General features: G+C 34.8%; 2 protein-coding genes across 3 annotated transcripts in view; one reads left to right on the top strand and one right to left on the bottom strand.

Moving 5' to 3' along the window:
- LOC104766189 (DNA-directed RNA polymerase IV subunit 7-like) overlaps positions 1-22,611 on the top strand; it is a 49,921-nt gene extending 27,310 nt beyond the window's left edge. The window contains exons 1-2 of one of the 2 annotated variants that reach the window (XM_010490023.2): positions 21,475-21,643; positions 21,981-22,611. In XM_010490023.2, coding sequence (XP_010488325.1) covers positions 22,001-22,525 — 525 coding nt within the window. In that variant the 5' untranslated portion in view covers positions 21,475-21,643; positions 21,981-22,000 and the 3' untranslated portion in view covers positions 22,526-22,611. Of the gene's footprint in view, positions 1-21,474; positions 21,644-21,980 lie in introns of those variants that run through there. The other variant, XM_019241540.1, reaches the window with a different exon arrangement.
- On the bottom strand, positions 22,584-25,894 carry LOC104766188 (putative calcium-transporting ATPase 13, plasma membrane-type). Its single transcript, XM_010490022.2, has one exon. The coding sequence runs from the start codon at positions 25,748-25,750 to the stop codon at positions 22,682-22,684; it is 3,069 nt and encodes a 1,022-aa protein (XP_010488324.1). The 5' UTR covers positions 25,751-25,894; the 3' UTR covers positions 22,584-22,681.

The following is a 27,998-nucleotide window of genomic DNA, read 5'->3' on the forward strand; positions in this document are numbered from 1 at the left end:
CTCTTATGATCTGTAAACACATGTACCTTTACACCATAAAGATAAGATCTCCAAATCTTCAGGGCAAACACTACAACACCCATCTCCAAATCGTGAGTAGGATAGTTGCCTTCATGCTTCCGCAACTGCCGCGAAGCGTAGGCAATCACCTTCCCATGCTGCATCAGAACACACCCCAAACCAACTCTAGATGCATCTGTATAAACCACATAGGGTTCTCCCTGCTCAGGCAAAGCCAACACTGGCGCAGTAGTCAACATCTCCTTCAGGCTTGCAAAACCTCCCTCACACTCATCTAAACAAACAAAAGGAATATCCTTCCCTGTCAACTTAGTCATAGGACGTGCTCTGCTCGCAAATCCCTGCACAAATCTCCTGTAGTATCCTGCCAATCCAAGAAAACTCCTGATCTCTGTGGCATTCTGCGGTCTAGGCCAATCTCTGATAGCCTGAATCTTCTTCGGATCTACAGAAACCCTGTTTGCAGACACAATATGACCCAGAAAGCCCATCTCACGCTGCCAAAAACTGCACTTGCTCAACTTAGAAAACAACTTCTGCTCCCGCAACTTCTCCATAACTGCTCTCAGATGCACTGCATGCCCCTCAGGACTCTTAGAATAAACCAGGATATCGTCGATGAAAATAATGACAGATACATCCAGAAACTCCTGAAACACACTGTTCATCAATCTCATAAACGCTGCTGGTGCGTTAGTCAAATCACAACAAACTCATAGTGACCATACCTCGTCCTAAATGCAGTCTTCCTCACATCTTCCTAATCTATCGGTATCTGATGATAACCCGACGCTAGATCTACCTTGGAGAACCAAGTAGCACCCCTCAATTGATCCAACAACTCATCAATCCTGGGAAGAGGGTACTTGTTCTTCACAGTGACCCGGTTCAAACCCCTGTAATCAATGCACAACCGGAAACTCCCATCCCTCTTCTTGACAAACAACACCGATGCTCCCCACGGTGATACACTAGGACGGATGAATCCCTTACTCAACAAATCCTCTAGCTGCTTCTTCAGCTCTGCCATCTCGACTGGAGCCATTTTGTAAGGAGCCTTGGGTAACGGCGTCGTCCCCGGTTCCAGTTCAATGGTAAAAGGATCCGACCAAGATGGTGGTAATCCTTGCAATGACTGAAACACGTGCTCAAACTCCTCCACTACCGGAATACCGCTAACCATAGACTTCCCCTCTGACTCTGGCATAGATATAGTAACCAAATAAGCCTCACGGCCCTTTTCGATCATCTTCCCAGCCTAAATGGCCGAGATCACGAGACTCCCCGAAGTCGGTCTAATCCCCTGAAAAACCGACTTCCCTCCTGGATGCTCAAATTCCACTCTACCCCGATAGCAATCCAAATGCACCATATGCCGATGCAACCAATCCATCCCGAGAATAACATCATACAACTCCACTGGACTGATAAGCAAATCCGCTGGCCATGACTCTCATGTGATTTGAATATCAACTCCCCTAGCTCGTCCAATAACTCTCAGAAACTTGCCTCCCACAACTCTGACAACTCCTGTACGCTCCCCGAGATCCCCTATGATTCCCGCACACTCTGCACACTCCGGAGTAATGAAGCTATGAGAAGCTCCAGAATCAAACATAACGTGGGACTTAAACCCGCCCACCAACAAGGTTCCTACACAAACCTCATGTGTTGATAACCTCACACTTTATCACAGGAAAAACATAAAATCTGAACCTACTAAAATTCACAAAGTTTAAGTACCAGAAATTATACATGAGATCGCTCCGGCACTGGTTCCACCAGTCTCTGTAGTCGTGTAAACCCGTGGCGCCTGCTCAATCCGTGCCACCTGCTCAATCCATGCCACCTGCTGACCTCCAGGCTGCACCTGCTGCAACGCTGCCATTGCCATCGGCTGCAACTTGGGACACATGGGCCTGATATGCCCCGGCTCCCTGCAATGATAGAACACACGAACCCCTGCCGTCGGAGCACTCCTCTTGGGACAACTAGCAATCCTGTGATTCTTGCTCCCATAACCGAAGCAACTCGCACCACTCGGCCTCTGCGTAGCCTCCCACCTCCTCTTGGTTCCCTGCACAGACTTACCGCCCCTGCTAGAACCACCTTACTATTGAGCCCTACTAGGCTGAACTGCTGGACTAACCGTCACTGACTGTGCCCGGATGTCCTCCTCAATCCCTGCTGCAGTCTCAACCAGCTCTGCACGCATAGCATAACTCTGCCCTCTACAGTGAACTCTCAAATCATCACGTAGGGACCTCAAAAACCTCCTGATCTGAGCCTCCTCAGACTCCATATCCCGACCCCCATACCTCAGAAGTCGACTGAACTCCAATTCAAGCTCGCGCACTGACTGAGTTCCCTGCACCTCCAACCTATCCAGTGCCTCTCTGAGACGAAGTCAGCCCAAGACGAAGACGAACTCCAAGACGAACTCCAAGACATCTCCCTCTGCACTCTCCTGGCTAACACAGAACTCCACCACAACTGAGCATCACCAATCAAATGGTGGACCCCAATATCCACCCAAAACTCCTCTGGACATCTCAGAGTATGGAAGTTATGTTCCACACTCGGCGGTAGGATCAGTACCTCCCGAAAACTGCTCGGTACGAATACGGCCCATCTCTGTCAGCATGCTGATATAACGAGAATGGACTCCCACATCCGCAGCCACTGGCTGCCGCTCCTCCGCCATCACTGGTGTCACTACCTGAGCCTGCACCGGTACCACTGGTGGTAACCGCGCCAACAACTGTGCTATCATAGCCGCTAAGTCAGTATCAGGGACTCCTCCCGCTGGAACTCCCACACCTGGAGCCCTAGCATCACTGGCCACTGGAGCATCAACATCGCCCCCTTCTACCACACTCACGGAATCCCCCGAACACCCTGCGACTCGCCAACATCCTCTGCTGTCACACTCTGGTCCTCGGTCTCACTAACCTCTGGGACTCTGCCCCTACCACGACCGCGTCCACGACCACGTCCGCGTCCACGACCACGTCCGCGTCCACGACAACGACCAGCAACAACACCACCTCTAACCATCTGCACTACCATGAACAGAAGGTTAAGCACACAATTAAACATATCACAGAAACATAAACTCACCGTGCAGTCATACAGTAGGCTCGAGGAGGATGTTCTAGGACTCCATGCCACACAATCGACTAACTCACATAATCAATCAAGACATGCAATCCCAAACATCACAGCAGAAACCTAGTGAACCCAAACCTAGAACCGTAAGGGCTCTGATACCAAACTGAAACGACCCGACCCGTTTTTAAAAAAAAATAATAAGAATAAATATACAAATATAATATAATAAAAAACTACAACTAGTGGTCTCATACCCACTAGCCACCTAACTACAATCACAAACAACAGCGGAAATAACCAATATTAATATCCAATAATATCCAATAATATCCAATAATATAACCAATAAGTATAACACCAACAATATCCAATAATCAAATCACAGGAAACATAGAACCAACAGCCTAGCAATGTTCTAATGACCCAACTCTAGCAACCTACCAATGCCAGACAACATCAAACTGAGTCCCTAGAACATCCTCCTCTTCAGTGCTTTGATTCCACGATCACACTTTGCCTTTACCTGCACCACAAACACATATTGAAATGCATGAGTATTTAATAAACACTCAGTAAGGCAATCCTCCCATCTACTGGGCTATACACACAAGCAATAGAGTCATCTCTAACCATCAAACAACAATCAATAAACAACAAACAACCAACCAAGACTCTGCATCGACCGACACCAACATGCATCGACCGACACCACATGGGAATGCATCGACCGACACAGAGGTTGCATCGACCGATGCAAGTTACACTTGCATCGACAACACTTGCACTGCATCGACCGACGCATGCTCGACATAGCACGAAAACCCTAAAGTTTTACGCGCCGTCCTTGCACTTGCATCGACTGACGCAAGATATGCATTGACCGATGCAATGCCGAGCATCGTGTTTCCCCCAAAGCTTCTCGCCGGATCTTCGTTCCTACAACCACAAAACTCGATCCCAAGCCACAAGAAAGCTTCCTAACGTCCCAATCATCAATCTAACAAGTCTAACATCACACAACAAGCATATTAAAGAGTTCTCTAGCTTAGAGAAGCCATGGTCCTGCACTTACCTTTGCCAAGACGAATCTGAACCCCAAACAAGCAAGAAAATACTTCCAGGAAGCTCATACAACGATCCCAGCTACAGATCTCTACAGGAACCGCCTCAAATCTCTAGAAATCACCAAGAAAACTCAAGAACCTTTTCTCTCTTTTGTTTTCTCTCAAAAACGGCCAAATCCGTCGAATGAGACAAAAACACGACTTAAGGGTTTCTTTCTCCCTTTGTCCAAAACGCAACGTTTAACTTAAGTCAAAACGCAGAAACTTGAACCTGCATCGACCGATGCACCATCTGCATCGACAGATGCAACTCCCAAACTGGGATTTTGGTTCACAGATGTTACAACATGACTAATTTACCAAACCACAAACTTTTTAAATAATTATATGTTTTTAAAAATGTTAAAGCACTAGATATTCACCCGCGGTACACCGTGGGGCTATTTAGTTTATAAAAAAATGTAACTTGTTTTATAGATTAATTATATATATAACTAATGTTTAATTTGTATTTGTTTTTAAATATACAACCTCACAAATATAGATACATTAGTTAGTATGGAAATTAGAAAGTATTTTGTTTGCGGTTTATTGTTTTATATTGGGGAGAAATGAGGTGTAATCTGTTTTATTTTTGGAATATTCTTGGGATTTGATATATCTTAGCATTTAAATTTTATTTGTTTTGAACATATATATTAGGGGAAAATAATTGGATATCAATGCGTTGAGATCAAAAATCTTGGCCACGGATCGTTCTCCAAGATTGAAAATCAATTTGTTTATTGATTAGGTCGATTGTTTAGGAAATGTCTGTATTGCAAAAATATTGTTTTGTAAAATTGAATATTAATTAAATTAATTATAAACTTAATACTTAATGTTAAAGAGAGTGGTTCCGATTGTTTTGGAAATTTTATTAGGATAGGAAATCTTTTTTTCCAAAAATCAAAACTCAATATTAATTAATTAAATAAAAACAAATTAATAATTTATGTCAATGACATGCTTGTAAATATGTTTGAACTTCAGGATTTATTTCATAAATGTCTCTAAAAATGTATATATAGATAAATAAGTATCCACAATTTACCATACATTTATTGTCAAACAAATGTTCAGCTAAAATTGGATAGCATACAATTTATTCACCTAAAATATAGCAAAGTGCATCTTAAAATGTCAAAAAAATGTAATTATAAACTTTTATGTAAAAAATATATAAAATTTATTGATAATAACTACATAAATGATAATAAAGATAAAAAAAAAAAGAGGAAAAAGAGAGAGAGAGAGAGAAAGAAAGGGGGAACAAAAATAGACAAAATGTTTGGATTATTTTTCCACTTCAAACATGAGCCGTCAGATTTTAATTTTGGTTACCATCTAACGGTGATAACATATTCCCTAACGGTGATAACATATTCCCGAAAATAACATAGTTATTTAATAGAACATGTGACCTAAGCTAAAAACTTGGAAAAGTATAGCAAAAATAGAAAATATGTCTAAGTGTAAGAAGATGGATGAAAAGTAAGTGTAAATGCTAATCTCTCTTATTTTTTTCTATTTTATAGATTAGCAAATAAATAAGCATGATATGCTTTATTAGCTAATGTTTTATAAAAAATCTATATTCATTAATAACTGATTAAAACACACACATATATATATATATATGTATGATTTTATAAAAAGTTTTAGATTTTATAGTAAAATCTTAAGTAAAAAAGAAAAAGCCAACGTTTGAAAAAAAATATATATGTATATATATATGATATGATGCTTAATATTTATTTAACGTTCATTTATATGATTGTTTATAATGTTTGTGTTTTACTTGATTTGTTTAATCACAAATTTAAATCTAATTAATATTAGATATAATATTATGATGAAATATTTTAAATCATTTCATTTAACCTTGTTTGGTGAATAAATTGTAAATTTAGTAACAAACTACTAAATAATAATTATTGATTATATTTTCTTGGCATCACTTCTATACATATGTTTTAAGTCCAAGTATATGACCATAAAAATTCACTAGTTCTTTAGAATAATCTAAGGAAGTAAATAACTAAAAGTCTTTAAGATAATATATACAAACTACATTGACTCCAATTATTACCAAAATTATATAATAGAAAATAATATCATTGATGGAATATTAGAAAATACATATTTACTTGTCATAAAATATTGTTGTCTTGTTATTTGTGAATGAGTAAAAATAAATTAGATGTTGATTATGAATTATATCCTATATTGGGTTGCTCTATTTTTGTGAATTATGTTTAAAAAAAAAAGAAAAAGGAAGCAACACTAATAACAATAGTCAAGAAACTAGCTATAAAAGTTGTCATGAGTGTGGATATGATATAAATTTGCGATTAAAGTCGACTAGTTTCTCCACTAAAAGTGAATAATAAATAAAAGAGGTACTTATCTCATATACATATATGATGATGAAAAAAGAACTATTGTGAGAATATTTACACTATTCTACTACAATAATTAGGAAGTAGTACAAAAAGTATTGAAAGCTCTTGAAGAGTATATATATTATTATTTTTGGGAACACAATTTGATATTAATGTGTTATAGTCTCCCAATTAGTCTCAAAGTCAAAATGGTCTAAGATATAATACATAACCCAATTTGAGAATGTTATTGATTAGAGAGTGTAATTCAAATCGAGTTTGACAGAGATGAAGTGTCATCATCTCGAGGGGGAGAATCATGAATCTCACATACAGAGGTGATGAAACAAATATAAGATTATGTTCACACCCAAAATGAGTTTAATCACTCATATGAAAGAGCAAATCTTGAGGATTTGAAAAGTAATCATGTTGAGACAAAAAGCGAAGAAAATACTTTGAAATCATAAGTATTACCCAAGAAAAGAAAAGTATTTTAGAGATTACATGCATTATCTAGAAGATAAAATGCTTTGTAAAAATTAGAGAACCTAAAGAGTTTTCGTAGTGATTTCTTATGTGTGCTTCTTTACAAAGCAAGCCGGTTATATTGCTTTCACCAACCCGTGAATTTGGATAGTGTCAATTTTCTGGTATGTATACAAAGAGATATTGTGCACTGATCATCAACCATATATTTTTGTTATCAACATGCAACCTTGAGTTTGCAAGAGTATTTGGTTAATTGACAATGGTGGTGAAACCAAGCTACGTAATTGATAGAAATGACTCTATATGTCAATAATTTCGCATCATGCAAACATAAATGTGTTATACATATTGGTTTAGGTCAGAAACCATATATCCCATCTAAATGTGTTATACATATTGAGTTGCTCCACCACAGTGATTAAAATAGGATTTTAAAGAATGTTGAAAATATGTTGGATATAAATCTCTCTTGATGATTGAATATTGCAAGATGCAGAGACTGTAGGTTCAGTGAGTCAGTCTTTCCAACATGAGGGGGAGAAAATAAACAGCTGGTAAAGAAATATTTTTGAAACAATTATCTTGATCCTTGTCCTGAGAAATGTGCGCAATAATTTCAAAAGATAATTTATTTGCAAAATTTGCAAATATGCTAAAAGTATGCCAGAGCCATTTCTGATATGGAGAGTGAAAAAACTCACATATACCAGCTGTGCTTCAATTAATATTAATGTCCTAAAATAATAAGATCAACTGCTATTAAGTCTAAAGATCGCATGAAGTGTGATAGACTTATGGTTCCAAATATAAGCATTTTCGGTAAAAAAAAAAAAAGGGAATAAATTAATATGGCACGAAAGAAGCAAATAGTTATGGAAAATCTCAAGAAGAGATGTAGACATGAGTAAGAAAGAGATTCAGGTTCCTGAGACTCATAATGAAAAGAAATCTCAACAAGTTGAGTCATGTCTAAGATGAAAAGGACCAATAAGCAAATTGACGTCGTAATATGTTTGCATGCAATGTTGCAGTTGATGATGTTATGGATAAAACTCAAGGATCATAAACCGCAGTTAATAGAAAAGTTTAATTGAAAAGTGTACACAAAGAATGACTGGTAAATCATTGAAAGAAATAGCTATGAATTAGTTCAAATCTCTTGAAAATATCTATTTGGACTTGTAGTCCTTACACTTGTGTGTAAAATGAGTGGGACAGAAAGGGATATTTATGAGATATAATGTACATTTAATAGTACAATGATTCTCACAAAATATTTATGAGAGATGTACTCTATTTTGGTGGAAACAACTATTTTAGGTCCCTTATGAGTTTGACAATAAAAGTAAGACTTGATTCAGTCTATCTCTTAAAGTGATTATATTACTAGAAGCAAAATTTTATAACCTTCGAGAACGTTGTAAAAGCGAGAAATTTTTTTGTAGACTTTTGACAACTTTGGGGAGAAAATGGTGAGAGTTTATCTCTAGGTGAGAATCCTGGGTGTAGATCATTGTTGTTGATCTTATGGATCTCATAATGGGTTGGAAATAGATCAGGAACAAGCTAAGAGAAAATCTTAGGATTTAATAAATCCGGGATTGAACACTAGTAGTACTTGTGTTCAAGAATATTTTCAACAAAGTGTGAGGATGTAGGCATTTGCTGAACCTTGTTCAAAGAAAAATTGTGTGTCTTATTTCGTCTGCACTTACAAGTGGTTCTTGTTAAGAGAAAAGTACAAGAAGAAGTGTAAAATGTTTTGATAAAAGTATCTTACATAGAAAAATGGTCTTGAAGTAAAGAAGAGTTAAAAGAGAAAGTTTTACAAGAAGCATACAAATAACTTTTATGTATAAAATGATTGTTTGGAAGATTGTATGTAAAAGAAGATTTGGGTTGAAAATTCAAATAAAACTTCTATATAAAAGGGTTCAAATGACTTGAAGTTTAACGACCCAGAAAAATATATGATCATGAAGGTTACTTCCCATTGTTTCTGGTATTTGCTTAACAGAAATTACTAAACTGAAAAGAAAAAAAAACCAGAAATATAAAATCTTTTAATTGTTTAGTGTAAGCGATCTTTAATTATGAATCTTTCTATCTTTTTAAGGGATTATTACAGAAAAGAGGCTTTGTTGGTCCAAAACTTTGAAAAAATGTATGATCATCCGGACTCTCAAATATAGGCCTTTTTGTTTTAGATAAAATTTCAGTTTTGCCCCTCTGTATCTTCTCCTTCCTCTCTTCACGACGCAACAACAACAAATTTTTTTTTTTTTGCCGCCGATCAACACAAAACCTCTTTCAACCAAAACTATGGCTTCTCTGATCCATTAAACTCAAAACTAGGGCTGGGCAAAATAACCGATAACCAAATAACCGACCGAAACCGAACCGAAAAAAACCAAACCGAACCGAACCGAAATTCTTCAAATACCCGAATGGTTAGTAAAAATCTATATCCAAACTAACCGAAACCGAACCGAACCGAACCGACAATTAAATGGTTAACCGAAATATCCGAAAACCTAGAAGATATCAAATATTATATACTTAATATTATGCAAAACTATAAAATAAACTTAAAATATAAATTATTTCTAGATTCAAAACAATTAAATATTTTAAATAATCAATATATGTAAATGTTATTATTTTGAATTTACAAAGTTAAATACTATTTTGTAAAATTGAATCCATATTTTTCCCTTTTTTGTATTTTTGTTATTGTATATTTGGTTAATTTTGGTTATATTCGGTTAGTTTTGGTTATATTTGGTTTATTTGGTTAATGTTAATATAATTTATGTTAGTTATGGTTATTTATTTAAATAACCAAACCGAAACCGAACCGAAAGAAACCGAACCGAACTGAACCGAAATTTCAAAAATATCCAAATGGTTACTATATTACTATATCCAAAATAACCGAAACCGAATACAACCGAACCGAAACCGAATGCCCAGGCCTACTCAAAACTTCTCTCAATCTCTGTTTTGTTTTCCATGAAGAAATCTAAACCCTAAGGGATAGTATCTATTAAACCCAAGGGTTTCAAATCATAAACACTATACCCTAAGGGGATGATAGATAGAGAATCCAAGGGATTCAATTATAAACACAAATTGAATTAAAACTTTCAATTCATCTACAAATCAAACCAAATCCGAAAATTACAAGTTTTATGATTAACAAATCATGAATTAAATTAGAAGGTAATTGGTTCGTCTTCTTATTCGTTTGGAAGCCAAAGAGAGGATGAATCGTTGTGGAAAAACACAAGCTGACTTTCACCGGATGAAACTTTTCATCACCGGAGTTCAGATATGCGACTTGATCCAACAGCCTGAGATTCTAATGCTTTATAGCCGAGAAAGCTTCAGAAGAAAGGGTTCTTCCTTTTAACCATGGCTGGCGGCGTCGAGAAGCAGATGTAGTTGTCGGAGAGTAGAATTGAGACTGAAAAAAAAAACTGGTTCACGGCGTCAAGAAGCAGAAAGAAGAGAGGAAGAGAGATTTTAGGGATATGTGAAATAGGGACAGTTTCGTTATTTCAGTTGAATTAAAAGACCTACTTCTGTAAGTCCGGACAGAATGACCTGATTCAATAAGATTTATAGAATAAAGTCTCTATTCTGTAATTAATCCATCTTTTTAAGCAATAAGAGAATCCATAGTAAGAGCTAGTTGATGTACATTCTGTTTTTATAGTTTAGAAAAGAATTAAGTACGAAGCTTCCGAGAAACGACATGCAAATTAAAGAGGGGACGTAGCATTTTTCAATATAAGGCGCACTACCATTTTTCCAATAATACCAATACCAAATTTTCTTTTTCTTTTTCTAGTTGCTCCAAATTTTGAAATTCCAGTTTCTTTTTCTTTCTCTTTTTTTAGTTTCTCCAAATTTTTGAAATTATAACAATATGATTTTAATCCTAAAAACATTTTTGCGAATCCAACAAGACCAATTTTGTTGTATTTCAATGTGTTCGTATCTCCTATCTAGTATTCGTATTCTTCTCAATGTATGCCGTGTGCGTACCACATGTCTAGTGTTCGTACTTTTTTTAGTGTGTATATCATGGTATAAAAGATATTTTAGAGGCTCATAAAGGTCTATTTACAGGCCAAAGCCATAAATAACTGGTACACCAGAGGTGCGTCCTTCCCGGTTCTCTCGTACTAAATATTACTTGTACGGTGTATGTTCAAATAGTATGAGTTGGTTAATACATAATCAGGCTGTACATAATACTTATGTAAGGACCAAAATTATTGCTTGTCGATATATTATATATAACTCTACACTTAGAAACAGAAAAAATGGTCATACAAAATGGTCAAAATGATTGCTTGTCGATATATTGTATATTTGTAAGTGTAGAGTTATATATAATATATATTAATACAGGTTACTTATTTTATTTTAAATTCAAAATACGATATGTCATGTGATTTTACTACAAAATTAATCTCAATAAGTGTTATCGTTTACTTTGTGGGAAAAAAAAAAGTGTTATCGTTTACAAATTATAACACGTACATGTATTCGCACTAGGTAAACTAAACATGTATACAGTCCAAGGTAGACTTTTTTGTAAGGAAGTTATATATACATTTTTAGAGACATTTATGAAATAAATCCTGAAGTTCACACTTATTTATAAGTAAAACATTGACAATAAATATTTTTAATTTTAATTTATAAAATAAAATTTAAAACCAAGATTTTGTGCAGAACAAAATTCCTAAAATATCTCCTTAATTAATCAACGACTAATTACAATATCTTATTAAATATTTGTTTGGTAAAATTCCTAAATATTTCCTAAAGTATCTCTTTGATTCATTACAATATTTAATGCTAACAATAAAAATGTATCTGCAAATCCCAAATTAATTTTTATGTCAATACATATTTGTCCATTTTATCTGCAAAAAAAAAAAATTTATCATATTTCATAACTTATTTTTGAATCATATGTAAACAATTCTAAAATTAAGATATTTATATATAACAAATTAAAACCTATCAATTTGTACAGGTTCAGTTTCATTATAGATTCAGTTTTGAATCGGTTATTTGGTTCGGATATATTTAGTTGGATAAAACACATCTACTCAGAATCTTGCTCATACCTCCGAAATGTTGTCTTGTTCTGTAATCGAGCACTCCCCTCTGCAGATGAAAGACATAACCTAAAGCACAAACCGATCTATATAAGTACCCATAAGACAATGTGTAATCTCTTAACATTATCAGACACAACAAGGACTTCTTGTTTTTGTGCACATTCATGCAAAGAGTCAGGATATAAGGTAAACGTGTTAAGTAATACCATAACAGCACGACTCCTGGAATTTGGGAGCTCTCGAACAAACTTCTCAAATGTAAATGTAAAAACTTTCCAAAAAATATTTTTGAGCAAAAACTGCTGCAAAAATACTAGTATAGATTTAAATTTATATATGTTTAGTTTACTTAGTGCGAACGTGTTATAATTTATAAACGATAACAATTATTGAGATCAACTAGGTTTTACCATGTGGTACACCACAAGTCTATTATTTTATTGATATAATATTGTAATGGTTTAGTGGTGATTATAGTCGATGGTAAATTGCATATATATATATATATATATATATATATATATATATATTATTAACTGTTGTAGATAGGTTTTGTAGAAACTTTTGATTCATATGTTGAGAATATACATTTTATTATTTGGTTAGTTATGATTTAGGAATAAATGATATGACATATTCTTATTTTGATTCTCAATTGATATTATTGGATTAATCGTGTGCATTTAAAGCTAATAAAAACTTATCAAATAAGTAATCATTTATTAAACGCAAATTAGATATTTTCTAAGATGAATTAGTTGCTATATTATAGGGATGTGATTACAGAATTTGTGTTATCAATTTTTTTTTGTCAAACTCAGCCCTAAAAATTCTGCATGCAAATTAGATATTTCCTAAAATACAATGGGCATTAATTGACATTACTTTGATGTAAATAAGTACGCTATGGATTAAAAATCGGCCTAAAATATTCGATAATTTAAGGAGGATCCGGATAATTGAATCGGTTATAATTTTAGTTAAAAATCTGACTCAAAGTTGGCAAAAGGTTAAAAAGTGATGGCACCCTATTGTACTCCAAAAATGTTTTCTAGTTCTATATGTGGATATACTTGTTTGGTTACACATATCCTAAGACAATTTTTAAAATATATATCAGTTTATAAAAATTCAAATCACATCATAAGCTGAAAAAAATCTAAAATTTTATTAACTTTATGTACTGAATGGTAATTAAAATAATTAAATATACGATTGAATAAAAATGCAAGGATAATTATATTTTAATCTAACATATTGATTTAAATTAGGTAGATAGTTTTTAGGAAATTAATATTATCAAATAAGGAAATGATTGTGTTTGGTTGTAAGGATTGTAGAGAATTTAGTTGTGACTTGTTTGGATATAAAAATAAGAAAGGATGTCATAAAAATGTACTTCAAAAATGTTAAGATAGATTTTGTAGTAAAATCACATGACATATAATCGTATTTTGAATTTAAAATAAAATAAGTAAAATCAAGCATTTAAATCCCTAAATTGCGAATTGCGATAATGCTTAGCCAACATTTCTTAGCCTATAAATAGATGGTAGTGAATCAAATTAAATCATTCACATACCACATAAATCTAGCATGCATTTTTCAAAACTTAATGATTTCACTGCATTTTGATATCTCTAAAGCTTCCAACCTTCTCGACGCCGGTGGTGTTACTGCTCGCCGGCGTCGGGCTCTCATCGTTCCTACTTCTGCTTGGCTCTGATCTATCTCTCTTAGTGTCCCCTTTTGCAACTTTTTCCCCTTTGTTTTTCTTTGTTTAACCTTTCTCGATCTCTTTTGTCCCCAGCCTCCAAACCAGACCCTGACCATTGTCCGCTCCCGCTGGCTGCTATTCCATCGGAGATGCTCTCTACTCGACAAAAATTTCTACAAAACTCCGGCAGCCGTCACAATCTTAACCCACCTTGGCAGTTGATTAATAAACTAGGATTTTCTCCAGTGGACCTACGCTCTAAAAATGATTCTCTTCACGGCCACTGTCTGGTCCCAATGATCTTTCACGGACCAGAGATGCTTTATGCACCACAAATCTCTCCATCAAATTCGGGTAGACATCTCACTTCGTCCTCAACTTGGCAAGCGGTTGTGACACTAGGATTTTACCCAGTGGACTTAGTCCAACCTAGAATCAAGCCACAACCACCGGCTATTACCGACGCTCTTCCACTCATCGGAGAGGCTCCTTGCTCCGCAAAGATCTCTGCAAATATCGGTCAGCCGTCACACCAAACTTTCTCCTTTAACTCAGATTGTGAAACTAGGGGTTTCCCTAGTGGACCTAGTTTCATGTCCCGGCCCATTCAACCCCAACAAGCCCAAGTCCATAAGCTTATATCAAGATTTTAAACCGACGATTTCTTGGTCCAAGAGCTCTCTGTCTATGCCCTGCCAAAATTATGCTATGTGTCGATCTCCTCTTCTCTATGGCCGAAGACTCTATGGGAGAAAGGTATCATCAAAGCTTTTTTGGTTATTCATAGATGATGAAAGAACCCTTAATTTAGTTGATGTTAGGGACTTGCGAGTTGTGTATTTTAGCCTGCCAAATTATGGTCTACTTATCTCGAATTGGTATAACCAAAGTGGTGATCAGGGTCTTGAACTTGATATGTTCGATGACGGTTACTTCTCAAGCTGCCCTTATGATGATGTCAAGCATCTTTATTCACTCCCTCCCTTCTACCGGATCCCATACCTACAAGCTTATAATGCGGTTTATCACAGAGATCCACTCCTTATGCTTCGGGCTTCAAAGCAACCTTTCAACAACTACAACACCTTAGTCACCTGGATCGTGCATCTCGCTCCGACGAGAATCAAAGCATCGACTCCCTTCTCAACGTCACCATGTCTTATGAAAATGATCAATCACTCATCCTTCGAAGCTTTCGAAGATGACCTTTCGGTTCACCATAATTTCACATGTGCCCTTTGGGCTTCCAAGCCTTTGGTTCATAGTTCTTTTGGATTTGCAATCGATGAAATTTATAAAGTAAAATGTAAAGTCAAGCTATTTTTTTTTTAAGAAAAGAGCTCGACCATAATACATAGGCCTTGAATGGAGAAAGGATGTAATGCAGAGCAGATCAAGTGGTTCAAGCAGACCAAGCAGAATAAAAGTAAATAAAAAATTTGGCAGTTTAAATGCAGATCAAAGGTGAACAACATCAAAAAAGCTCTAGACCAGATCTGCATGTATTTCTCATGCATTTTCCACAAAAGACAAAAAAAATATGAACTGCACACAGTTCATCTGCATTTATTTTTTAAAGCAAAAAATTTCTTGAATGGTAACTTAGTGATAGGAGGACTGCATTAAAGGGTAATCTGCTATTTTTCTGTCCTCCCATTCAAAGCAATAGAGAAGTAAAACCACTATAAATTAATAAGGTCGAGACCATGAAATTTTATTAATTTACAGATGTTTTAATTTATCGATAAATTAATAATTATTAATTTATCGATAAATTAATATTTAATTAATTTATGAAGAAATTTTCTCATTTTCATATAAAAAACTTTCTATTACAAAATAAGATATTTTTGTTATCATTCACATTTTTAAATAATTTTCTTAATTATAATCTTGGTTATCGTAATATGATGAATGCCAATTGTTTAAGAGAGTATTTAAAAAGAGAAATGTTAGACGTTTATAGTTTAGAAAAATTGTTATTATCCTTCGTGGTAATGATGGAGTCGCAAAAGATATTGTGGTACATTTAAAACTAATTACTAAAGAAGCAATTATCGCATCTATGATTTTTCACAATTTATAGATGCGATTTGATAATACAACAATAAAAAAGTTAGAGATGAACTCCAACAAGAATGCAAATTCAAGAATAGACAAACAACAATAGAGTCATATTTCATTAGTTTTTATTAGAAATATATATATATATATATATATATATTAGTTTATATGATGGGAATTTAATCTAAAGTACCACATTCTCTTAACAACTTTTCAATTCTACCACATTGAAAAACATATTTTCTGTTATACCACAAGGATTATTGAAAAGTCAAAAATACCCTTGAACTTATAAGTAAGAATTTAGAATTAATTATACTATCTTTTTCTGCCACATCATGCACATAGAATGACAATATATCTGCTACTGACAACATTGACATTTAATATATATTTGATTTTTTTACAACAGAAATAAACATTAATTATTTGTACTATAGAGACAAGTGAGACTCGTAATGGACAAGATTTGTGTGATTAAATCATGTCTATTAGCTGGAACTTGTCCATTTGGTAAGCATGTTGACTAGTAGACAAATTATAAAAGAAATATTTCAAATTAAGAGAAGTTGTTGTGGACCAATAAATAATATCTTTTAATCATAAGTTGTCTATAAAATATCAGTATACATTTGTAATATTTTTAATTAACAAAAAGATAAATGTTGAAAATTTTTATTATTGTAGACAATATATATATTTTCGTGGACAAGATTCCAAATGGTGGACAACATTATAACGGTGGACAACAAATACGGTGGACCAAAAACATAATGTTGTGGACCAAAATAACATTGAGGACAAAAAAAAAATTCAAAAGATAAGTTTAGACTTGTCCACAATCGAATCTAATAGAATATAAAATCTGAAGACAAATATAATTGAGAAAGTTTTTGTCTCCTTCTCATACTCATCTTCTTCACTTAGAATTTAAAAGCAGAAGCAACACCCAAAAACTTAGGGAAAAGTTTTTCTTTTGAAAAGATTTACACCAACTCATTCACATCAAACTGAGTTTCTTCTTTTTCCAACGTTTTACTTAGTTGATTTGTTAAAATTTAAAACTAGTATTTCTTTTTTTCTTAGATTTTGTTTAATAGAGTGATTATAAACATTAAAAAAAAAGACAAAAGAAAAAGAAAGAAACGAGAGAGAGAGAGTAAGAGAGAGAAATAAAATTGAAGAAAAAGAGATATATTTTATATTCTTATTATTTCTGTTTCTAAAAGATACATGTGAGTTTAGTTGGAGGATATTATGGTTATTTGAAACAAATATGTGGTAGAATGAGAAAGAGTATTATAATGTGGTAGAAGAGAAAAGAATTGTTTTATAAAGTGGTATTTTTCTTAGTTTTCTTGATGGGACCATATTTTAACATAGGATTTCCAAAAAAAATATTATTTTATTATTTTATCGAAATATGTCATTTTTTACACCTGTCCAACTCGGGACCGAAAGAATTTATTAATTTATAGCGAATATTAATTTAAAGAGTATTAAGTTATAAAGGTTTTACTGTATGGTATATCTCTTCTTTTTTTCCTCTAAATGTTTTTTTTTCGTTCACTAATAAGATTTGTTTCTCCTTATAAGTTGCAACAATGCCGTGAGGACCAAAGCCAAGTCTTATACATGCCGGTAGACGGTAGGTTTGGTAATGAATTAAAATTTATACATTCATTAGTTTCTGATAGGATGACAAAAGGTTTGGTCAGCATTTTATATATATATATATATATATAGTCTATAATTAATCACTCAAATTTGATCAAATGATTTATTAATAGTCATTGAACAAAGGAATTGAAACAATAAACCATATTAAGACTGTCTGTACGATTCGATAATAGCAATAAGTGATTACTAACATATGGAATGATTTAATAAAAGAGAATATAGTACTCTAGCACACGTTTTCAACATTTAATATCACTATGATACACTTCGTGATCACGAGGACACTTTCTTATAGTAAATTGACATATACACCCTTGACAAACATCGGGAAAACGACTAATTTTCCTCTGAACTATATTACTTTATCGCGTGCATACACGAAACTTTGGTATGTGCATATTTCTCCATTAACTATGACAAAATTTGAATATCTTATATCAACTATATAAATCCGGTTAAAAACCACAAGTCATGAGACGATGTTACTGTGCCGTTAACAATGATGACTAAGATGCCACGTAGAGCTACTGAACGACGTCGTTTTGTTTTCTGAAAAGAAAAAAGTTAAAAATATGAGGTTAAATACTACAAAATCAAGACTTGAACACAAGACCTCTGATGCCCACAAGCGAATCAAAACCAGCTGAACCACTTTAATATTCGTTACTCACTTAGACGAATATACAGATATATATATTCAGGACAGACGCACAAATTAAGAAAAGTAGGGTTTCTGTTCTTGCTTCCTCTTTTCCGATAACATATGACTGATCATGGCTTCTTAATCATTCTTTATGAATTTCAAAAATTGGGAATTCTTCGGTGGATTAGATCGAATTCGCTTTAAATTGAGATTTCTTCGGTGGATTTCTTCGTTACTCATTCTTTAATAGCTCAACTTGATTTTGTTAAAGGGAAAGGGAAATCAACATAAAGTTGAGATTGAAATTGAATTGGGTGATAAATATCTCAGTTAAAATTAATCTCTGCAGTTAGGGCTGGAGACGCAGCAGAATGAGTGAGTCAAGGAGAAAAGGAAGATCGGAGAAGAAGAAAGAAAATAAGGGTTTATATTTCTTTGTTTTTTAAAGGTTTATATTCATATATCCGTTTGTACCTACAATAAATAATACAGTAGTTCAGTTGGTTAATGACTATCTCTTTGAACTACAGGTACACGGTTCGTTTCCTGGTTTTGTTATTTTTAAATAAAATGTGGTTCATTTTAAAATATGAAAACGACGTCCTTATGTAGCTCGTGGCATTCTAGTCATCATTTGTTAACGGCACAGTAATACCGTCTCACGATTTATGGGTTTTAACCAGATTTGTATAGTTTATGTAGGATATTCAAATTTTGTCGTAGTTAATGGGAGAATAGGCACAGACGAAAGTTTCGTATATGCACGCGATAAAGTAACATAGTTCAGGGGGAATTGACCGTTTTTCCGACAAACATCTAACCAAACTCTTTACTTTTGTTTCACTATCTCAAATCATAATAACCAGAAAAATCATTGTCAAAAAAAAAAAATAACCAGAAAAATCAAAAGGGGCAGAGGTAGGTACCCAAATCATCTTCCACCATACCGCCGTTCTCACCCGCCACCGTATCGCCGTCGTACCGCCATCCGAAATCCGACGCTGCCGTACCATTCAGATCTCTCCACCTTTGTATCTCTTATTTCTAATCACACTCCAAAAACCATCAACATCACGTTCAAGTATTTGTATGATTAGGCATACAACCTGCATCAACATCACGCTCAAGTATTTGTATGCTTCTTTCAATTTTCCTTCTATCTTTCAAGTATTTGAATACCGTCTCCACATATATCCTCGTTGTGATTGTCACTGTATACCGTCTTACTGGTTATGTCAAGTCTATGTCATTGATTCACGTCATTTGGATAGTGGAAGAGGAAGAAGAGTGTAAAATGGGCGTCATGGTCGAACAGGAATTGACTATATATGGTTTTTGAAAGTTATAATAGCAAACACCAAAAAATATGGTTTCGTTAAACACTCTATCTAGCTATGTCTTCCTGTTGTAGCTTTTACGTTGGTTTATTTAAGATTGCAGATAATGCAGCCAAACTCCAAAAGTAAGTTAATTTACGTTGGTTTGTTTTTGTATGCGTCAGTGTTTCCAATGGTTCTTTGGTTTGTTCATCAACTTTGAAGCTCTCGTTTGATTCTTAAAGTTGTGTCTATGTTTGATGCCTTTTTTAAGATATAATTAAAGTTTAGGTTTCATTTTAGTTCTACACCAAACACTCTATAAAATTACAAATATTGTTTTTTTAATTTTTTTATTTGTACTTTTCTCCCCCGTGATTCTTCTTAAAGTTAATTAGCCTATAGGTAACAAGATAAGTAGATAACCATATGGACTGCACTTTTTGGACAACCAATTTCTTTTTTCCAAAAATGTGTTTAAGCGAATGATAAGATATCATTCCTTAAGCATAGCTAGATAAGATAACGTTCATCGATAAATATACCTCAAGTTGCAACAAACCTGTTCACCGGACGAATAATATGGAAGCCAGTTGTTCACCGGATATAATATGGAAGCTAAATGCATAAATGGTAAACAAAATACTACGTCCATTTGGATATGTTTGCCTAAACTTTGATAGATACATAGACACGAAACAAAGACGGGAAATGGCAAATATAATCGGACTAGGGCACAAGGAGACACCATCTTTATGTTTGATAAGTCTCGGAGACACCATCTCCTTGATTTCATCTCTTTGTTGTCTCATCCCCGACGATGACTTCAAGTGAGAAGATTTGTTTTTTTAGGTATGAAGGAATGGCGAGATAAATGATTCGTATCCAATTAGAGATACAGCATGTGCTTTGAATTTCTTAACAATTACCCACAGGGCTGGTGTAAATATCCCAAAAATTATTATGGTCCTTAATTACATATAAATTTTTCTTGAATTTTTTTTAAATTTTAAAATACACTATTTTTTATGTTAATTTAAAGTGGTTCCACTACAAATGCACACATTACACTCTCCTAACGCCGGCCCTAAATTACCCACAAAGATTGATAAGAGTAATACCATCTACATCCCAGCAACGTTCTTCGGTTGCTCAGGATAATATTTTTTAATTATTTCTTTTTAATATTATTATATATTTAAATAATAAAATTAGAAAAAACAAGTTAACTTATCAGACACATGTGTAAGAATCGATGCTACCTGAGAGAAAGACTGTTTCTCAATTTTTTTGTTTCTTTATTATTATTTTTTAATTTTTAATTGAAAGAACTCCTAAGAGTAACTGCCACTAAAAATGTTCTAAAAATGTAACTATGCAAAATCAAAACTCTTATTATTTGTTTTTAGATCTAATAAGAAAAGAGAACAAAGGATGAAGGTCATAATAGATAATTATGGACATGCTTTTTCGGATAGGCTGGCTATCGTGGATATAACAAACAAAACTTCTTTCTCAGTCTCTCCATAGTTTGAGTTAGATTAGTAAGACTAGTTGTTGCTCAACACAAAGTAATGATGAGGTAAAAGAGTTCACCAAACTAATGGCATCGATCGCCAACTCTATTCAACTTACATCTAATCATTTTCTGAAACTTTGTGACACAATAAACTTTGTCTTATGTTTAGTGACAGATTAGACATAAAATGTTTGGATTTAGTTAATACAAATACAAATTACAGGTGGGGATATACATTGTCCCATACTATAAGTTAATGGATGAGACTTATATGTGGCCCATTTGTATTAATGGGCCTGTAAATTAGGAAACCAACTTACGCGTGGTCTCCTCTCAACGACGACGGACAGTGTTGTCTTCTCCGACGCTTCGTTGATCCTCAAGCAAGTGGAAATTGGAGGAGTCTGCTTTCCGAAGTTGTTCCATTTAGAGCTTCTAGTTTCGTCTTTCAGGTTACAGCTTTTAATTTTGCCAAACCAAAATTTTCAGTAGATTCAGTGTTAGGGTTTGTGAAGAAGAACGATGATATTATAACGTTTTGGAAATACAAACTGGTGTAAGCTTGGTGGTAAAATCAATGTTGGTTTGATGGTTAATGAAAAGTTGGAAACTTTGTGATTCTTCTTTATTGTAGAGTTTTAATTTCTATAATTGCATGCAAAGTGTTTGTTAAAATGTCTGAAAGAAAACTTCAAGTTGATCATTTTGGTAGCTTGTTGTCTGTAGAATGCAAAACCTTCAAATCAGAATGTGATTTGACTATTTCTGATTCTTTTGGAAATGTCACAGTTTCAGGCTGTGAAGAAAAAATGTTCATCAAAGTCAAATTGCCATGGGACGTTTTGGTTCCAGCTGAAGATATGGACACTAGCCTCATGCTCAAGAGAGCTATTGTAGTTCGTCTACTCGATGCCTTTGTTAGCAAGAAGGCAACGAAAAAACTTGGATACTTCATAACGCCCACAATTCTTGAAACAGTCGGCGAGGGTAAGATCAAGGAACAGACTGGTGAAGCTGTGTTTCCCGTGGTTTTCAACGGAATATGCTTTAAGATGTTTAAAGGAGAGGTTCTTCATGGTGTGGTTCACAAGGTGCACAAGCTCGGTGTCTTTCTGAGATCTGGTTCTTATGAAACCATTTACCTATCACACTTGAAAATGTCTGGTTATGAGTTCATTCCAGGAGAGAACTCTATTTTCATGGATGAGAACATGTCCAGGATTGAGATTGGTACCAGAGTTCGTTTCGTCGTGTTGGATACTGAGTGGAGAGAGGCAGAGAGAGACTTCATAGCTTTGGCTAGCATCGATGAAGACAATCTTGGCCCGTTCTAAAAGATTGTAATCTGAGTTTTTTCTCTATAAATATGCTATGTAAAAACGCTTTTCTATGTTATTGATAAATCTTTATTTCAAATCTATTAAACATATTAAATGAAAAAAAAAAACAAATCAATGCTTCATAATGTAAGATCAAATTAAGAGCCTCTTTCATGACCTCTTCTTCCATTTCAGGTAGCTAAAGAAGTGTTTCTCTGGAACAGGAACAGACTTCACCAACCATCCAATAGGCCATGATGCAGCTGCAATTGCAATGCAAACTCCCCATTGACCCCAGTTCAACCTCTCAGTATCAGCAAATCGCTTGAGAAACTCAACCATCACCACTTGCAAAACCACAGTCACAACTATAATACCAATGAAGAGCCTGTTCTTGTGTAAACCCTTGAACACGTTCTTCTTCTCCAAGCTCCTCGCGTTAAACTCGTTGAACACCTGACAAAGCACAAAGGTATTGAAGATCAAAGTGTTCTTCACCTTCTCTGTCACATCGAAGATTGATCTTCCTCTAAACTGAAGCACCAAGAGCACAGAGATCTGATATAACGCTTGAGCCAAAAGATTCCTCCACATGATGTTTGTGATCAATGGTGCAACTCTCCCTATAGGTCTCTTCTTCATCAAATCATTTGTTGGTTTCTCTGTAGCTAAAGCCAATGCACCGAGTGTGTCCATGATCAGATTCACCCACAGTAACTGAACCGCCGTCAAAGGAACTTGTCCAGCTGAAACCGCTGCCACGAAGTTGATCACAAGAGCTGCTACATTGACAGTGAGCTGAAACTGAATAAACTTCTGAATATTGTTGTACACGCATCTTCCCCATTTCAAAACCGTTGCAACAGAAGCAAAGTTATCGTCCAAGATCACAATATCAGAGCTCTCTTTCGCAACTTCTGTGCCTTGAATCCCCATAGAAAGTCCGATATCAGCTTCTTTCAACGCCGGTGCATCATTAGTACCGTCTCCAGTAACTGCCACAACATGGCCTAGCTCCTTGAGGCATTTCACCATTAGTAGCTTATCAAAAGGTGAAGATCTCGCCATTACTTTGATTCTTTCCACTTTTGCTAACCTTTCTTCTTGACTGTAGTTTCTAAACTCCTCTCCTTCTACCACTGCTTCACTGTTAACCTCATCTTCAGGTGTCAAGATCCCACACTCTACAGCGATTGCTCTAGCCGTGAAAATGTTATCTCCAGTGATCATTTTGATGTTTACACCAGCGAATTGACAATCCTCTACTGCTTTCTTCACTCCAGGTCTACATGGATCTTTGATTCCAACAATCCCAAGTAAGCTCAACTTCTCTTCTTTCAACTTCTTGACGTCTTCATTGTCTTCTGAATACGCAAAGGCTATGCAACGGAGAGACTTAGCTGCCATAGATTGGATAATCTTCTCGAACTGAATCATATCATCTTCTTTAATCTCTCTCACAACTCCAGAACCATCGTAGAACGTTGAACACATAGCTAGAATCTTCTCAGCAGCTCCTTTCCAATGAACAACATTAACTTCTCCATTCTTCTTCTTCATTAACACACCACTTCTCTTCTTCTCTGAATTGAAAGCTTCCACATGAACAACGTTATGTTCTTCAGTCACTTCCTCCATATCCATCTTCAACTTCTCAACCGCCCAGCTCAGAATCGCTTTCTCCGTTGGACTACCGGAGAACTCATACTCTGTTCCTGATTTAGCCTTAAACACACTCCCTGTAGTATTCATCCCAACTCCTTGATGAAACAGTTCAACCAATTTCTGAGACACAGAAGAAGCTTTTCCTGACTCGAGACCGAACCAGAAATCAGTTACCTTCATTTGGTTAAGCGTCAGAGTACCGGTTTTGTCAGTACAGATAACCGTTGCAGAGCCCATTGTCTCACAAGCAGAGAGCTTCCTCACCATAGCTTGATCTTTCATCATTCTCTTCATCGAATACGCCAATGTTAATGTCACAGCTAATGGTAATCCTTCTGGTATCGCAACCACAATGATTGTAACCGCTGCTGCAACCATCTTAACCACAGCGTTCACTATCTCATCGCTTTTCGTCTGCTTCCCATTATACTCACGGTTTCCACTCTCGTCTTTCGTTGTTCCAGTGAAGTAACGGACTAACAGAACCAAAAGAACCAAGAAAGCTACAAGTAAACCAACTTTACCTATGGAAGAAGTAAGCTTGTCGAGACGAGACTGCAATGGAGTTTGCTCGTTCGTGTCACGAGAGATGTGACTCATCATTTGTCCCCAAGCTGTGTTCATTCCGACAGAAGTAACCGCCATTTTACCAAACCCATCAGCTATTTTAGTCCCGGAGAACAAGAATGTGTTTCCGGTTAAGCTAACCTCGACGTGATCGCTTTCTCCAGTCATGCTGGATTCGTCAACGTGCAACGAGTGTCCTTCAACGAACACACCATCCGCTGGAACTTGATCTCCAATGTTCAAACAAACGATATCTCCAACGACAATGTCAAAGATCGAAATCTCTTGACGACGTCCGTTTCTAACAACATCGATCTTGATGTTGCTACTTACTTTAGAGAGCTTATCGAACTGTCTGTTCTGTCTGAAGTTACTGACCGCAGAGACAGCTACCACCAAGAAAACAGCTACGAATATACTTCCTCCATCGTACCATCCTTCTTTCACTCCGTGCTCTTTGATACCGAACCCGAGAGATAACGTTGCACAACCGAGAAGGATGAGTATCGTGAGGTCCTTGAACGCTTCCACCACGAAATAGAAGAGACTCTTGGATGGTTGTCTCGTGTAAGTATTAGACCCGAACGTCAAACGCCTACGTTCAATCTCATCAGCTTCTTCGTTGATACCGACACGTGTGTTAGTCTTCAGAGCCGAGACTAAACCGTTAGGACCACCAAGAGACTCAAGTTTGTCTTGGTTCTTGTTCTTGACGAGATCGTTTAAGGTCTCAGTATCCATCATGAAGTGATCTCCATGATGATCATCTTTTTGATGGTGGTCAAGATCAATGGCGGTGTACGAAAGGGAACGAGGGAACAACAAACCGGGTTTTCGGATAGCGTGTTTGGCGCAGTTGAGGAGAGTTCTCGAACAGTAGATCTTGATGAACGCTAAATGCCATTTCTTGTTTGGTTTGCTTAGGGTTTTGGGAAGTTCCAGAAGAACCTCAACGCCTACCACCTTGTTCTTCTTCTTCTCTGCATGATCAGGAACGTTTCTTCTCATTGTTTCTTGGTATTTGCTAAACCGGAATTTACTAAACCGAGAAGAAGAAAAAAAAAGAACCAGGAAATTGTAAAAATCTTTTGTTTTGTGAAGGCGATGATGTTGTAAAGCCAATACGAGAGAATTGCAAAATAAGAGAGCTGATGAAAAAAAAAAATGAAAGTTTCAATTGGTTCTATATTTAGTTCATTAGTCGGTCATTACGTATCATCTACGAAGTTTCGTAGCAATGACAACGAAAGTCATGTTCACCAGAATCTACCGCATTAAAAGCGAAGCAGTTACAATAAAATGGATATTAATACTTTTTAATTGAACGTATCAAATTTTAAATCAAGTTATACACAATAATATAAATGAAAACGAGTGAAAAGATATACAATTGAATACAAACTTCCTCTCCAAAACTTACCTATAAAAAAATCAAGCCACATTAGGTAAAGTATCTAAGTAACCAAAAAAAAAAAAGTAAGTTAATATTTTCTTAGATTTTTTAAATTAATATCCTTACACTAGGGGAATTAGTTTAATTGTTTATGTTTAAAACTTGCATATTATTTAATGTAATTTATATGATTAAAGAAAGATGTAAGGAACTCATTAATCTTATATATTTTTTATTTACTCTTTTTGTATTATAAAGGATGATGTTCTAGGATTTTTTTGTATCACAAATGATGATTTCTTTAGTGTATTTAATGTATTTTTATTCTTAAATTCAAATAACTAATTAATTTTTTTATTTTTCTAATAAATAATTAAATATATTCATGTACTTTAATGACAAGTGTGAGAAAAGTATGAGTAAATAGGTATTAAAAAGAATATAAAACAAACGTAATTAATAATAATATAACATTTATTATTTTTCTTAATCTTGATAAATTTTTTAAAAATCATTTATTATGATACAGAGGGAGTACTTATTTAGCTTTTTTTTTTTGAGATAAATATATAATCCATAAGAAGAAATACTAAATATCAGTAAACAAGTGTAATTTGAGTAAATTGTGCTGCCAAGGGTCAAAACTCTTTTGGAAAAATATATAGCCTTGTACGAAACGAAATCTTCAAAATTATCTTTTAAAAAGAACAAAAAACCGAACAAAGTCAAGTCTACTAGGAAACATTATGAACAGCAAAATCGAAACCGTTTCGAGTTTTTCTTTTCTTTTTTATAAAAAAGAGATAAAAACATCTGAGTCATTTAGTCATGGACCTGACCTGGAAACGTCACGGCCAACATAGATGACTTGTTTTACAAATAGGATATATGAATAAAGTGTGTATAGTCCGTGTTTATTTAATTTCGGTGTAATAGTATTATATCTATCTAGCATTCGTTATCAATATAAAAGCAAGAAGAGATAGTTGGCCTCGTAGTGGCATATCGACATGCCTACTTTTTTATATACATATAAATGGTATAGTATATTCTTTGTTTAACGATTAAGGAATTGTAATTGATGATATATTTATTTAGTTCTATCAACTTCTCCAAATTAGTTAATCACCATTTGAAAGAGTTTAATACGTGTGGAATCCGAATCTATCACAATTTGTAATAACGGTTGATCCTAATATGAGTCCTAATTGTCATTACACTTCATATGGTGGATAACATTCCATGTAGACTTGTGGCCTAGTAGTGGTATATAACTATATAAGTGTGGCTTGTTCATGTGTTTTTAACATAAACAGATTTGCTGAAAATTTTAGAAAATGTCCTTGATATTTTACTCTTAGACCGCACGTTGTAAAATCTTATTTATCCAAAAGTTACGTTTCGGTTTTATTATCTACAAACAAAATGACGTAGAATTGTTGTAAAGTAGAGTATAACTTCCTAACAAAGTTTATCGTCTGGTGTGGAGAAATTTCATATGCTATGCAAAGACTTTACTTATAGTCTTATATTAGTTAAAAAGATGACTTTTAGAAGATGAAAACAAAAAATTCCATGTCTCAAGTCTAAACCACCATTAATGGATTCCTTGTAGGAACCACTGAGCATTTGTCACCACATTTTCGTATACGATATACTCTCCGGCAAGACAAAAAAAAAAAAAAGGTATGACATCATGAAAGAAAACGTAATCAACAAAGAAGTCGTTAGCAAGTGGAAAAATATGGAGAATAGATTGGTATATTATGGCGGAATAGGGCTATGTTTGATTTACAATTCGATATTTGACCTAATTTGTAACTAATTTGTGGCTTACCTTACCTTATAACACATGTGTTTTGT

The sequence above is a fragment of the Camelina sativa genome, chromosome 19, assembly GCF_000633955.1.
Source record: "Camelina sativa cultivar DH55 chromosome 19, Cs, whole genome shotgun sequence".
NCBI lineage: Eukaryota > Viridiplantae > Streptophyta > Magnoliopsida > Brassicales > Brassicaceae > Camelina > Camelina sativa.